This window comes from Leguminivora glycinivorella, chromosome 23 (assembly GCF_023078275.1).
Source record: "Leguminivora glycinivorella isolate SPB_JAAS2020 chromosome 23, LegGlyc_1.1, whole genome shotgun sequence".
In the NCBI taxonomy this organism is placed as follows: domain Eukaryota; kingdom Metazoa; phylum Arthropoda; class Insecta; order Lepidoptera; family Tortricidae; genus Leguminivora; species Leguminivora glycinivorella.
The window spans coordinates 9,488,806-9,505,265 of NC_062993.1; the positions used below are offsets into that span (position 1 = coordinate 9,488,806).

Sequence of the window (16,460 nt, forward strand, 5' to 3'; positions counted from 1 at the left end):
CAGGTCGGCAGACAATAAAATAAAAGCTACCTGGAATATGATAAACGCTGAAACCGGGAAGACGAAACCCCGTGATGGCCATTACACACTAAAAGTTCAAGACCAAGTATTGTCTGCAGACGACGATGTTGCTGGCGCCTTTCAACACTTTTTCACCAACATAGCCACTGATACTACACGGAATTTAAACTCCTCTGTAGTTAAGGCAGGTCTCTACTTGGACAATTACAATGTTAAGAAATGCAGCATGGAATTATATTTCCAATTTACTGACCCCGAAGAGATTATTAAAACTTTCAAGTCCTTAAAAGTTAAAAACAGTGAGGACATTTGGGGGATATCTGTGAAAGTCGTGTATTCAATTATTGACGTCGTGGCACCTTATCTAGCCGATGTGTTTAACGCTTGTGTTAGGGAATGTGTGTTTCCCAATCTGATGAAGTATAGTAAGGTTATTCCTCTGTTTAAATCAGGCAGCAAGGATGACCTTGGAAATTTTAGACCAATTTCCATACTTCCCGTTCTCAGCAAAGTGTTTGAGAAAATTATATTGAACCAGTTGCTTCGACATTTTAACACGAATGGATTACTTCAGCATCAGCAATTTGGTTTTACACGAGGTCGTTCGACGACAGATGCTGCCTCTGTGCTAATCAAGCACATATACGATGCCTGGGAACTCTCGTTAGATGCTATCGGTATTTTCTGCGATCTCTCCAAAGCTTTCGATTGTGTGGAGCACGACACACTACTACACAAGCTGAAGCACTACGGTCTAATCTCTAAAGCTTTACAGCTTGTTGAATCTTACTTAAACGAAAGAACCCAGAAAGTGGTTGTAAATGGTACTGAATCTAACGGTACAACTGTAAAGCTTGGAGTACCACAGGGTTCTATTCTGGGACCTTTTCTTTTCCTTGTGTATATAAATGATTTGCCATGTCTTGTAAAGAACAAATGTGAGATAGTCTTATTTGCTGATGATACTTCACTAATTTTCAAAGTTGATAGGCAACTGAGTGACTATAGCCATGTGAATGAAACTTTGAAGGAGGTACTAGAATGGTTTACAGCAAATAACTTGCTCCTTAATGCCAAGAAGACGAAATGTGTTAAATTCTCTTTACCCAATGTAAGGAAGACAGATACTACCATCACGCTGAATGGCGAAAACCTGGACCTTGTCGAGAATACGCTCTTTCTTGGTCTTACTTTAGATTGCAATCTGCAATGGGGTCCTCATATATCTGCCCTAGCAAAAAGGTTGAGCTCTGCCGCGTATGCCGTAAGGAGAATTAGGCAATTAACTGATGTGGAGACAGCTCGCCTAGTTTATTTCAGTTACTTTCATAGTGTTATGTCTTACGGCATATTGGCCTGGGGAAAAGCAGCAGATATTCAAACCATCTTCGTTCTCCAGAAACGGGCAATACGATCTATCTACAACATGGCGTCACGTGACTCACTGAAGGAACGCTTTAAGGAGATAGACATCCTTACAGTAGCTTCACAATACATACTAGATGTGATAATGTATACTCATAAGAATATAGAGTCCTTTAAGAAACTGTCAGATATTCATAGTTATAATACACGGAACAAACATAAGCTAGCGGTTTCCAAGTTTCGTCTACAGAAAGTGAAGAAATCGTTCCTGGGAAACTGTGTAACATTTTATAATAAGGTACCCTTAGAGGCATGGGATCTGCCCTTTACTTCATTCAAGAAGTACATAAAAAGTGCACTTCTCAAAAAGGGGTACTACAAAATTGATGATTACCTGGGAGATACTACACCATGGCCGACTATCCAGGCTCAAAATCTGTCATAGTTTTGCTAGCAGTGTCCCGGGAGACATTGTGTCATGCTTAAGGCGCTGTTGCTACTGGCTGTTTAAATTATTGATCCTTATTATTGTATAATTATAATTTGGTATATATATATATTGACTTGTTGAGTACATACTAGTTATGTATTCTGTAGAATTAGTTGGAGATTGCTAGCTTAACAGTCTCTTGACGTGAAATTTGTATTTCATACGCATTTTTTTTTCTATTTCTAGTTCTTTTGACACTTGGAGAACCTTTACACCTCCAAATTTTTATTTTTTATTATATCCCATTAATTATAATTGACTGTGGGGACCTTTTACATCTCCCAAGATCTTGTTTTCAATTAAGTCAATTTAAACTATGTAACATACAAGCACGGAATGTTGTGTCTTACATCTAGGTATACCGTATTCACTTATTATTGGAATATTTAATACAGCCCGGACAGCTTGAACATGTCATGCTCGCTAAAAAGTCTTTGCTTACGGTGACGTCGTTGATCGGGTCGCCACCTTCCCGAATGAAGGTTGAGGGAGGCGATGGCTGAGATGCGCGCCATATTCGTGAACGGGTGCTGTTTGTGAAGACCGGTCTGTTTCAGCTAATAGGGGCTATGCTATTCTATGTAACATTAATTTTGAATGAGATTACGTTGAGGCACTCTGTTCGGTCCTTGTTTGTTTATTTTTCTTTCTGACTCTTGGAGACCATATACATCTCCAAGGAAAAAAGTAGATTAAGTATACATATATTTTTTTTTTCCTTTGCTTAAGACAACAAGAGTCTTTTACAACTCTAAAGTTATTTTAGTTATTCGGTTTTTTTCTTCATGTATAATTTTTTTAGATGTACTTTGACACTTAGAGACTCTATACATCTCTAACATCTCTTATTAATAATCATAATAGCTTTGTACTTTGTATAATTTCTTGTGTTAATATTTTTTTTATGAATACTTTTGCTTATTAAATTGTATCTTGTTTTTTTTTTAATGCATGTTAAATATAAGATGTAATGTTTTGAAAAGAAGTGGCCCGCCGAGTTTCTTGCCGGTCCCATAGTGGATACCCTCCTCCAACTGAGGGGGGACTGAAATCTTCTCGAGGCTGAGGCGTAGGGTTAGAGCCGGCGTAGTTTTATTTGACGTTCATAAGCGCATTGTAATATGCCTACTTGGAAAATAAATATTTCATCATTCATTCATTCATTTCATTTCATTCATTCATTCATTCATTTCATAAGGGGAAGTGTCTGGATTTCACGTAACTGGAGTTTGGCGGATGACATTGCTCGTCTGTCGTTGTTCGGTGTGAGATTACCATCTTGTCTACTGTCTAGGCATTATTTTCCTTTAGAAACCATTATTTGTAAGAAAGTCAATGTCCCAATTATCACAACCTTAGGCTCACCTCTAATACCTGCCTGATATCAGGCATATCTTTACTACTGCAAATACTTTGAACATCAAAATGAGACTTTAACTCAATAGCAGTAGCGGTAAATTTTGATTGCCATATCGTCACTACTTTTAAAAAAACTTGTATCTTCGTCTGTCAATGAAAATAAAATTGTAGTAAGTATGTATGGAATGCATATAGACTTACTGCGTTTTAACTTTGAGGAACAGCGTGAGATACGAGAATTTTTAAAAGTAGTGACGATATCTTTTCGTAAATGTCAAACAAAACTGTTGAGCTATAAAACGACAAGTTTATCTGATGATAAAATGCTTGGAAATATCTGAACGATTTAACAACTAGGAGATATTGTTTCTATGCGATTCAAATTGTGATATTTTTTTTAATAAGTTTAATAATAATAATAGATAGATAGATAGATAGAATACTCTTTATTGGCACACCTCAGCAAGAGATACAGCGGAGACAAAACAAATGATTATAAATAGAGGCAGACAACAGGCGGTCTTATCGCTAAAGAGCGATCTCTACCAGACAACCTTTGGGTAGCGGAAATAAAAAAACATAATCAGAAAGAGTAGGTGCTTCGAAATGAAAAATCATACTTATTCTAATTTCCAACACACAAATTGAATAAACATACACATATAAGAGAATATAAATAGACTTACATAAACATACTTAAATAGTAATATACAGCAAGACAGATATATAGTAACAAACCAACAATATACAGCAATCATACCAACCACAGAATAATAGATAATAATGAAGGAGAACAGACCCTTTAGCACAACTTGCCTTGTCGCGCGCGAGTCAATACATCAAGCGTGACTTCAAGGCAAGTTGTGCTAATGGGTCAGATGACATAAGAGTACTATAAGATTAGGTACAATCGAGGTCCCAAATGTTTTAGTTGCCAAAACATATGCAGATCCGTTGTTTTCTTTCTGTTTCTTCTAGAGTGTAGAAGAAAAGAAAACTTAAATAAAGTAATTCATTTCAAGTAATATGTATAGAAGTAATTCATGGTGGTTTTTCGATTTACCAGCTGATCTGATTATCTGCGTAAAAAAACGCCGTAACTTTAGATTTTTGCTTTTTTTATTGCCCGCAGCTGGTATTGCGTATAAGAGTGACCACTAGACAGTTTGACCTGTAGTCTTACCACATAATACTTAGTACAAGTACAGAAGGCTCACTCCTTTGATGTTCACAAAACGCCGCGATTCTAAATTCTAACCTACACCCAGAAACGGACCGCTCGCGAGCAGCCGACATTGAATTCTATTGCGCCGTGCGAAGGTCGTCATCGCTAAATGGGCCGCGAACTCGCGGCCGCCGGCATGTACTTGTAGCGCGGCAATAGAATCGCGGAGTGAGCCACCCCTGGTCTTACCTAAAGATGCCTTCACAGTCAGACGCTGAGTAAGCAACTTCTTTCTCTGTGTGCATGTGGACAACCCTGATGTCCTTGAGAGCCAGCTTTGCCCACAGCTGTCATGGCGTCTAGGAGTGACTACAAACTACAATACAGTTTGGCCTTTAGTCTTACCACAGAATATATAATAGTACAAGTACAGAAGGCCCACTGCTTTGATGTTCACGAAATGCCGCCTTTTTAAATGCCTACAAAATTCTAACAAAGGTCTTACCTAAAGATACCTTCACACTCAGGCGCTGTGTAGGCAGCTTCTTTCTCCGTGTGCATGTGGACAACCCTGATGTCCTTGAGAGCCAGCTTTGCCCACAGCTGTCATGGCGTCTAGGAGTGACTACAATACTGTTTGACCAGTAGTCTTACCTAAAGATGCCTTCACAGTCAGCCTCTGTGTAGGCAGCATCTTTCTCTGTGTGCATGTGGACCACCCTGATGTCCTTGAGAGCCAGCTTTGCCCACAGCTGTCATGGCGTCTAGGAGTGACTACAATACTTTTATTTTTTATTGGAATAATTGTGCTTATATAATTAATTTATGAGAGACATGTAACCTAATTTGGACATTGCCAGTAGCTTCTTATATTTAATTTCAACTTCTTTTTATTTTATTTTATTTTGTTATTAAGTACTTATTTTTTATAATTTTTGACATGTTTCCCATAATTTAATTAATGCTTTATTGTTAATGTGCGTTATTTGATGTTTATTTTAATCTCTAAATTGTAGGTCCTTAGTTATTTTGTCACCCATTGTATGAGCCATGTTGCTTGATTCAAATAAATAAATGAAATGAAATGAAAATACTGTTTGACCAGTAGTCTTACCTAAAGATGCCTTCACAGTCAGCCTCTGTGTAGGCAGCATCTTTCTCTGTGTGCATGTGGACAACCCTGATGTCCTTGAGAGCCAGCTTTGCCCACAGCTGTCATGGCGTCTAGGAGTGACTACAATACAGTTTGACCTGTAGTCTTACCTAAAGATGCCTTCACACTCAGGCGCTGTGTAGGCAGCTTCTTTCTCTGTGTGCATGTGAACAACCCTGATGTCCTTGAGAGACCCAGCTTTACCCACAGCTGTCATGGCGTCTAAGAGTGGTACAGGGGTCGCCGCGGCGCCTTGAGCGTATACCGTTTGACCTGGAACCAATGATGATTGTATTTAATTATATGGATAAAGAAAAATTTCGTATGTTTTATGTCGGATCCCTTAGACGTAATGATTGAAAGTGTAATGATTGCCAGATTATCATCCATACTAATATTATAAATGGGAAAGTGTGTGTGTCTGTTTGTTTGTCCGCCTTTCACGGAAAAACGGAGTGATGAATTGTCGTGATTTTTTAAGTGAAGATAGTTGAAGTGGAGAGTGACATAGGCTACTTTTTGTCTTTTTCTAACGCGAGCGAAGCAGCGGGCAAAAGCTAGTTAGTCATACCTCTGAAACGGTTAATTTTTCAGGGTTTTCGTTAAGGCCATCCATAGATAGGTGAGGTTTGTTTTATGGCACTTCTGAAAAGTTACGCGTTTCTGAGAAAAACCATGTGGACAAACATTACCGAAATTTAAATCTTTTATTATTGCAATGATTACATCTTATTTTTATTTTTAATATTCATGAATTCTGTTAGATATTAAGTTAGATATAATAATAAGTATTGTGTGCCCTAACAGGGTGTCATGAATTGCCGACTTATACCTGTAAATAAATAAATATTTCATGGCTATGCAATAAATGAAATATGAAATTTGAAATTATGACTGAACCAAGACCCCCTTAGGTAGAAATAACCTGTCAAAGTGACCAAGTGGGATTTTTGCTAAGGAACTATAAGGTTATAGTTTAACTCGATTATTAAAACAAAGTATACCTTTGTTTATCGGTTACTCTATCTCATTAATCAATTCCTGCCAATACACGTCAACGTATTTAAACACAATAATCTCAGATAATCCTAGATGTTAATTAATCATACTCATTCAACTACCGATACCGTGCATGACCCATAACACTGATAAAAGTCATAGTAAACACCCATAAGATATGTTATATTCCAAATGATTCATTTACATTACATGTACAAGTAGGGTTGCAAATAGAAAAAAAAACCAAATGTTTTTTTTTTCAGAATTATGAAAAAAAAAACAAAAAAAAACCGAGCACCATTTTTTTTTTTTTCTAAATATGTTTTGTTTTCAGATGAACAAAAAATACGACAATAATGGTTTTTCGTGATTTGTAACGTTTCAATAACAATAACGTACATTTTAATTCGATAAACATTCATTATACAAACGTTTATTGGGGAATCCCCGATGCGGCGTGGAGCGTGGAGAGGCGGCGGTGTTGCCAACAGTAAATAGCGATAACTACTAACTAAAGCTCTCGTAAATGTTAGTTTATAAAACCAGATATTAAAGTTATTAAAGTAAATTCGTTTATTAGTTAACATAAAGTCCAAAAAACCGTATAAAAGTATTAACTGCTTTGCAAATTTTGAGATTTCGCCTACTTTAGAAAAAAAAAACATACTCCAGAAAAAAAACTATTTTTTTTCACGGTTTTTTTCATGTTTTTCTTCAAGCCAGAAAAAAAACCGTTTTTGCAACCCTATGTACAAGTAATTAGTACGAATAAATAAAGACATTTTGGTGTTACACTTGAGGTCTTATCAGTGTTTAACTGTTTACAAACGTTACAAGATAATTTAACAAGAGTCAGAAATAAGTATGGCAGTGATAGTAAATGAATGAATGAAGTAGTATAGGAGATAGGAAACAGTTTAATAATAACATTTTGAAAAAAACCCCCGACCGCGACATAGTAGACCGATTTTCATGACACATGGCTAAGAACACTCACGACTAACTCAGCTTTTAGACAAAAAAAAAACTAAATCTAAATCGGTTCATCCGTTCGGGAGCTACGATGCCACACAGACAGACAGACAAACAGACAGACAGACACGTCAAACTTATAACACCCCGTCGTTTTTGCGTCGGGGGTTAAAAAGGAGAGTGACGTCAACTGATAGGAAAATATGAGCTCAAAGAGTTTGTGAATTTGGATGACGTCTTCGATATTGATAAAATTTGTTAAGCCAAGGCTGGTAAACTCCTTGTTCTGAGGAAGGACTGTGTTATACAAACTCCCTGGAACATTTTGGGAAACCTTGCTCAGCATCAAAACGAATTCTAGTAATCACTAAAATTATACCTAAACCTACAACTATTGCACATACAGTTTCTACCAACTTCGAAATACCGTTGTACAGTCGCCATCAGATATATAGGAGCGCCCGAGGTGCTCACAAATATCTGAACACGCCTGTATTGCCATGGCGTTAGAGGCGTGTTCAGATATTTTTGAGTACCTTGGGCGCTCCTATATATCTGATGGCGACTGTACAACAACAAATAAAAATATAAAAGTTCATTATTTTTAAAGACGTTTATTGTTTTGACAACAATGCGGCAAAATAACACGCCCATTACAACATTAGATATTGTCATGCGTCACTTTTGATAATAAAGAGATTAAATGTTTCACCTTTGACCACATTCGGACTTTATTGTACCCAGTTTGAAGTGTGATCTTTGATCACATCCGGAACTTAAAGTATAATCATTCAGCTTTCTTGTAAGGTTATCTATCTGTCGACGCTCACGTAATCCTAGACAAGGTTACCTGCAAATCCTGCAATAATATGAACTAGGGCGCAAAAACATCTGTTACGACTACATTTGTAGAGCTACAAGCTACAACTGCTTCTAGAGATATTACTATAACATACACAATACTATAAAAGGTAAAAGCTCTTAAGGAGCCGCAGCCGACTGATCTTCAGAAAGGATGATATGCTTACACAGCGCCTTACAAAAGAGGGCACCGAGAAAAGTGAGGATTGTGAGGAGAGGAGAAAGAAATGGTAAGCGGAATTTGAGCTCAATCTTGTATACTCTAGCGTATTCTTGAGACGTGATAAGAAGTTTAGATTTCTGATAATAACAAGACGCATTTACACGCCCTCCTGTTTAGCATAACTACCCTACATAACTGGTGTAACACCGTCATGTGTTAATCCATAATCATGCATAAATAGCTCCATTTTTGCATTGTCAATGTTTTTCACAAAAACCAGTTTTATTACGTATACGTACCAATAATACAAACAATCTGTTTAGAATTCCACTTCATTTAAATACAAATCACTATAGCAACTATTCTAAATGCAAATCTATCGCTAAAAAGTCCTATACGCCTGAGATACATAAAAAAATGTGTCATTTTGCTCTCAAGAGTGTAAAGCATGCGGTGACTGTTTACGATTTACAATTTTGTAGGCAGAATGCCAAGATAAAGTCGGGTTTATTGTACCATAATTTTGCTGACCATTTGTATCCCTTATTGCAAGAATACAAAGTATATATTAGGGTGAAGATAAGGAGCCCTTGTTTGTATACTGTCGTTTGATAATTTTGCGGGAAGGTATTTATATAAAGTTATATTAAAACTTGCGTAAAGTTGAAAATAACTCGAGTTTCGAGACTGATTATACGTGTTTGTCGTGCTGTTGTTGACAATAATACTTATTGAACAAGGGATAAGGGCAAGCGAATGATGATTGAACAATTTCTTGTCGAACTGTGTAGTACGTAAGTACGTATATCCAACCTACAACCAAGCACAACACCTTAACAAGACCTAAGAATAAATCTTTATTCCTAAAATATTTTTGACAGGGATCCGTGGCGTGACTTACATTGTAAGTCTTTGACTACAAAAAGTTGGGTGTACCGCTACCGTGTTACCGTGTACCTTTATGATATAAGCAAGTTAAACGAATGTACATATTCTACTCGTTTAGGCCGCTTAAGCCCTGTAAAGACCCGTCATAGACGATTTGCATTAAAGATGCAAGATGCAGCCAACGCGCTCAAACAGACTCAAGGTTAGGCAACGACAGTGTTCTATATCGGAACCTGTTAGCTGGATTAGATCTGTGGCCACTTATTAAATCAATACGAATGGCTACTAGAACGTCTACTCTTACTTCTTCTAGTTTTTAGGGTTCCGTAAATCCGTAGTCAACTAGGAACCCTTATAGTTTCGCCATGTCTGTCCGTCCGTCCGTCCGTCTGCAGATAATCTCAGTGACCGTTAGGACTAGAAAGCTGAAATTTGATACCAATACGTATATATGCCGACAAAGTGCAAAAATAAAAAGTGGAAAAAAATGTTTTATTAGGGTAAAGTGGAGTGATTTTTTTTTTTCATTTCAACCCTAACATGTGATATATTGTTGGATAGGTATTTAAAAACCGGCCAAGAGTGTGTCGGGCCACGCTCAGTGTAGGGTTCCGTAGTTTTCAGTATTTTTCTCAAAAACTACTGAACCTATCAAGTTCAAAACAATTTTCCTAGAAAGTCTTTATAAAGTTCTACTTTTGTGATTTTTTTCATATTTTTTAAACATATGGTTCAAAAGTTAGAGGGGGGGGGACGCACTTTTTTTCCTTTAGGAGCGATTATTTCCGAAAATATTAATATTATCAAAAAACGATCTTAGTAAACCCTTGTTCATTTGTAAATACCTATCCAACAATATATCACACGTTGGGGTTGGAATGAAAAAAAATTTCAGCCCCCACTTTACATGTAGGGGGGGTCCCCTAATAAAACATTTTTTTCCATTTTTTATTTTTGCACTTTGTTAGCGTGATGGATATACATATTGGTACAAAATTTCGGGATACCCCCATTTGCCAGAATTTCATTTGCCATAATTTTATTTGCCATCCTATTCAACAATCATAATATTGTTTCTCATAACATCTTATGCCATAATCATTGTTTACTATATTAATCTAGTGCCAGAAACTTTGTTTCCCATAAAGTCAGTTTCCATAATGTCATTTGTCAGAATCATCGAAATCCGTAATTACCACATTCCATACCATCATTTGTCATACAAATTAGCGTCCAGAAAAGTCTATTTCCATAATGTGCTTTGGCAGAATCGAAAACTACTATAATAGGTACTAGAAGGACTAGAAAATGAAACTGCTATCAGAAAGTAGGTTAGGTTAGGTTAGAACTGTGACCCCCTGGAAAATGAAACTGCTATCAGAAAGTAGGTTAGGTTAGAACTGTGAACCTCTGGAAAAGGAAACTGCTTGAAAAGTAGGTTAGGTTAGGTTAGAACTGTGACCCCCCGGAAAATGAAAATACTATCAGACAGTAGGTTAGTTTAGGTTAGAACTGCGACCCCCTGGAAAATGAAACTGCTATCAGAAAGTAGGTTAGGTTAGGTTAGAACTGTGACCCCTGGAGAATGAAACTGCTGGAAAAGTAGGTTAGGTTAGGTTAGAACTGTGACCCCTGGAAAATGAAACTGCTATCAGAAAGTAGGTTAGGTTAGGTAATAATATGGGCAACAATTAATATGGCAATAATTGCTTATGGCGTTTGAATATTCTATGAAACCATATTATTGCACTTAATAATATAGCTAACAAATAGTATGGCATTGTATGATTATGGAAGGTAATATTCGGATAAACAACGAGTATGTCATATGATTTTTATGGTAAACAAATCATTCGGGCAAATGAAATTCAGGCAAGTTAGATTCGGGCAAATGAATATTATGTTAAATGACTGTCGGGCAAACAATAGACAACCCAAAATTTCAGCTTTCTAGTGCTTACGGTTACTGAGATTATCCGCGGACGGACGGACGGACGGACGGACGGACAGACAGACATGGCGAAACTATAAGGGTTCCTAGTTGACTACGGAACCCTAAAAATGAATAGGGGTTTACTAAAATCACTTTTTGATAATACTCATATTTTCGGAAATAATCGCTTCTAAAGTAAAAAAAATGTGTCATCCCTCTAACTTTTGAACCATAAGTTTAATAAATATGAAAAAAAATCACAAAAGTAGGACTTTATAAAAACTTTCTAGGAAAATTATTTTGAACTTGATAGATTGAACAGCTTTTGAAAAAACCGGCCAAGAGCGTGTCGGGCCACGCTCAGTGTAGGGTTCCGTAGTTTTCCGTATTTTTCTCAAAAACTACTGAACCTATCAAGTTCAAAACAATTTTCCTAGAAAGTCTTTATAAAGTTCTACTTTTGTCACAGATGTCATATATACCATAGATCAAGCAAACGTATCTACTTAGCGTGTCAAATGAACTCAGTGAAATCCACTGAGTTGTCCGTCTTTACTCGCAGCTTGCAGCTTTCGGGCGTCAATTTTTGTAAGTTGAAGTCAACCAAAACATAAAAAATGCCTCGTTACGTGATATTCAATTGCAACAACACAAAAATTATGAACAATCAAGAGCCTGAGACATATTTAAAATTACAGGCAAGAATCAACTTCAGTACAAAATTTGACACGCTCGGCCCCTATACAAATATATGAATTTGTTTCTTCTATCTAAATTAAGTTCTGTGACTTTTGTGATTTTTTTCATATTTTTTAAACATATGGTTCAAAAGTTAGAGGGGGGGGACGCACTTTTTTTTCCTTTAGGAGCGATTATTTCCGAAAATATTAATATTATCAAAAAACGATCTTAGTAAACCCTTATTCATTTTTAAATACCTATCCAACAATATATCACACGTTGGGGTTGGAATGAAAAAAATATCAGCCCCCACTTTACATGTACGGGGGTACCCTAATAAAACATTTTTTTCCATTTTTTATTTTTGCACTTTGTTGGCGTGATTGACATACATATTGGTACCAAATTTCAGCTCTCTAGTGCTAACGGTTACTGAGATTATCCGCGGACGGACGGACGGACGGACGGACGGACAGACAGACATGGCGAAACTATAAGGGTTCCTAGTTGACTACGGAACCCTAAAAATGAATAGGGGTTTACTAAAATCACTTTTTGATAATACTCATATTTTCGGAAATAATCGCTTCTAAAGTAAAAAAATGTGTCATCCCTCTAACTTTTGAACCATAAGTTTAATAAATATGAAAAAAAATCACAAAAGTAGGACTTTATAAAAACTTTCTAGGAAAATTATTTTGAACTTGATAGATTGAACAGCTTTTGAAAAAACCGGCCAAGAGCGTGTCGGGCCACGCTCAGTGTAGGGTTCCGTAGTTTTCCGTATTTTTCTCAAAAACTACTGAACCTATCAAGTTCAAAACAATTTTCCTAGAAAGTCTTTATAAAGTTCTACTTTTGTGATTTTTTTCATATTTTTTAAACATATGGTTCAAAAGTTAGAGGGGGGGGACGCACTTTTTTTTCCTTTAGGAGCGATTATTTCCGAAAATATTAATATTATCAAAAAACGATCTTAGTAAACCCTTATTCATTTTTAAATACCTATCCAACAATATATCACACGTTGGGGTTGGAATGAAAAAAATATCAGCCCCCACTTTACATGTACGGGGGGTACCCTAATAAAACATTTTTTTCCATTTTTTATTTTTGCACTTTGTTGGCGTGATTGACATACATATTGGTACCAAATTTCAGCTCTCTAGTGCTAACGGTTACTGAGATTATCCGCGGACGGACGGACGGACGGACAGACAGACATGGCGAAACTATAAGGGTTCCTAGTTGACTACGGAACCCTAAAAAATACGGTAAACTACGGAACCCTACACTGAGCGTGGCCCGACACGGTCTTGGCCGGTTTTTTGTTACTTATTTTCGGATTGGTATTGTCACGGTCTGTTTGTAGACGCCGCGTGCTTTCACACATAGTGTAATAAAATTGTGTTTAAAGTACTATTGTGATACCATATTTGGTTCTTTAATATCTAAGAGATATTCTGATAAATTGATTTTTATCGCATATGAAACACAAAGACCGTTGTCTGCTGGAAAGTGACATTTGGACCTCAGGCAGGCAAGCACGGTCGCGTGATAAACGATATAACGTCAGGCCGTCCTTTTCACACTATTTATAAGTGCGATAGGGACGCACCGATGCGATAAAGTTTATCCAACTAGTGTGCTACGCCCGCAGATTTAATTGCAGTACAGTCACCGGCATAAATAACTGATGATTTGTGTACCTAGTCGCTTTTAATCGTTTATCAATTCCGCATGACATTTCAAACACCACGTTAATGTGACAAGGTACAGAAATCATCACTTATTTAAGCCGGTGACTGTACTAACACTTGCAAAAGTGCATGGAGAAATTATGAATGAATTCATTGATAAATTCGCCATGCACTTTTGCAGCTGATAGTAAAATACATAGGCTAGAAAACAATACGCTCATTGAAGAAGTACACTTGCTGTATTTACTATTTACTCACTGTGCTCGTGACGCTACTCGTGTTATTTGCTTTAAGAGGGCTTTCGTGTTAAAAATAGTGAAATCGCAACCGAGCGCTCGATCATACCGTGTGTGGTATCAAATTAAAGTGCTTTGCGAGTAGTTTATAAATATATATCACATTATAGGACTTTTTCTACTTGGTCTAACAGATTATGAGAAAATGTCCAAAAGTGGTAATAATTGTACCGGTGAAGGCTCGTTTTCAAAAAATTGGCAAAAATCAATAATAGCAATTTATAATCACTAAGGCATAACAGCAATTTAAGTAAACGTTGCAGATTAATTTAGTACAAAACTTACTTCGATGTGATGTAGATTTTTAAAGAAATTGTCACTTAATTTTAGGTAATTTCTGAAAAAAATTGAATTCGCCTTAGGCTAGTTTACTCTTTTTCAAAAACTTAAAATAAAAATCTAGTCTGAAATGATTGTGGTACAGGATATACGAATTATAAATTTACCCGTTTTAATATTCAAAATTGTCTAAATTTTACAAATAAGATCGACTGATTCAGCTCTATACGTGCGTTTTTCTAAACGTGCATTAGAGAAAACTTCATAATTAATTTAGTGAGTTAGTTTTTAAAAATCCAGTCTTATAAAAATCAAGATAATAAGATGCTCTAACTGGAACTTGAATTAAATAAATCTATTGGATAACGGAAAGTGTAGTATTTCACCGACTAAAACTATCAATTTTACATTCTTTTGACGTTTTTTTTGAAAGCAGCCTTAATTGGTTGTTCCAAATTTCAACATTCAGTAATCTAAATTGGCAGTTACAGCAAAAAAAATGTTAGATATCCATACTAATATTCTAAATGGGAAAGTGCGTGTGTCTGTTTGTTTGTCCGTCTTTCACGGCAAAACGGAGCGACGAATTGACGTGATTTTTTAGGTGGAGATAGTTAAAGGATGGAATGGAGAGTGACATAGGCTTTTTTTGTCTCTTTCTAATGCGAGCGAAGCCGCGGGCAAAAGCTAGTATAAAATAATACAGTGTTGAAAAACGTGATAAATTGATAAAACATTTTCTGACCTTCAGTCATTAAAAGTCAAGTTATTTTGGCTACATATCACGTCACGGACACATAATTTTTTTATGCATAGTGCATTAACCTTCAAAGGTTAGCAATTTCTGCATCATGCTTATCCACTCGGTTGCTTTTGGTAGCTCTAGTTACCAACTGTCACCTTTATTTTACTTGACAATAGAGGCCATTGAAGATGACGAGTGACAGAGATGTATGGAAGAGAAAGACATGCTGCGCCGACCGCAAGTGACTGGGATAAGGGCAAGTGAATGATGAGAGGCCATTGAAAATTTTATACAAATGAGTTATAATACTGTTTAGAGACTAGGTACTGTATAAATTGTAAATAAATGTACTCGTACAATATGTGAATAAGGTCTTTGCAAAATATCAGGGTATAAAGTGGGATGCAAGAACACTCTTTAGCATGTTTTTTGGACAACACAAGAAACCCTGCAATATCAGGGGCGGCTCACTCTGCGATTCTATAGCCGCGCTACAAGTACATACCGGCGGCCGCGACTTCGCGGCCCATTCAGTTGTGACAACCTTCGCGCGGCGCAATAGAATTCAATGTCGGCTGCTCGCGTGCGGTTCGTTTGTTAATGTAGGTAAAAATTTAGAATGGCGGCATTTTGTAAACATCAAAGGAGTGAGCCTTCTGTACTTGTACTATTAGTATTAAATATTCTGTGGCAATACAAAGACTTAATTTTTGTGAATACTGGTGAAGCATACATAATGTAACTGTAACGGTTTTGTGCTTATTTTTTCACATACAAGCATAACAATAGTTTACGACAGATATAATGGAGTAAGAGGGTGGTTATCTTATCATGAACACAAACTTTTGATGGACATGTGAGGGATATCTAAAAATTGTGCAGGTTAACACACAGAAAAATAAGTGAGATTAGGATAAGGAACAGATGTTATGATACTTATGATCAGAAGTTGGCATGGGTGAGCTATTTTCCTACTAATACGACATCAGACATGTCCAATTATGTCACATTAGTAGGAATAGCTTACCCATGCCAACCCCTTCTTATGATATTATTTTTTCAATAAAGGTGCGTCCACACCGCTGCTTAAAAAACGGTGACGGTACGGAATCGCAGTGACGCATCGTATTCGTACCGTTTTTACCGCATGCTCCACAGACCGCTGCTCAAAATACGCAGACGGTACGGAATCGCAGTGACGCATCGTATCCGTACCGTTTTTACCGCATGCTCCCCACACCGCTGCTTAAAAACGGCGACGGTACGGAAACGCACGACGTGTCCCATACGAAAGTCACTGCGTTTCCGTACCGGCTGCGTATTTTGAGCAGCGGTGTGGGGAGCATGCGGCTAAAAACGGTACGGATACGATGCGTCACTGCGATTCCGT

At 36.9% G+C, this 16,460-nt stretch overlaps 1 protein-coding gene across 2 annotated transcripts in view; it reads right to left on the reverse strand.

Annotated features, from left to right (window-relative positions):
• LOC125238468 (4-hydroxybutyrate coenzyme A transferase) overlaps positions 1-16,460 on the reverse strand; it is a 30,260-nt gene that overhangs the window by 11,554 nt on the left and 2,246 nt on the right. Inside the window, exon 2 of one of the 2 annotated variants that reach the window (XM_048145827.1) lies at positions 5,664-5,826. In XM_048145827.1, the coding sequence (XP_048001784.1) occupies positions 5,664-5,826 (163 nt within the window). Of the gene's footprint in view, positions 1-4,905; positions 5,037-5,663; positions 5,827-16,460 lie in introns of those variants that run through there. The other variant, XM_048145828.1, reaches the window with a different exon arrangement.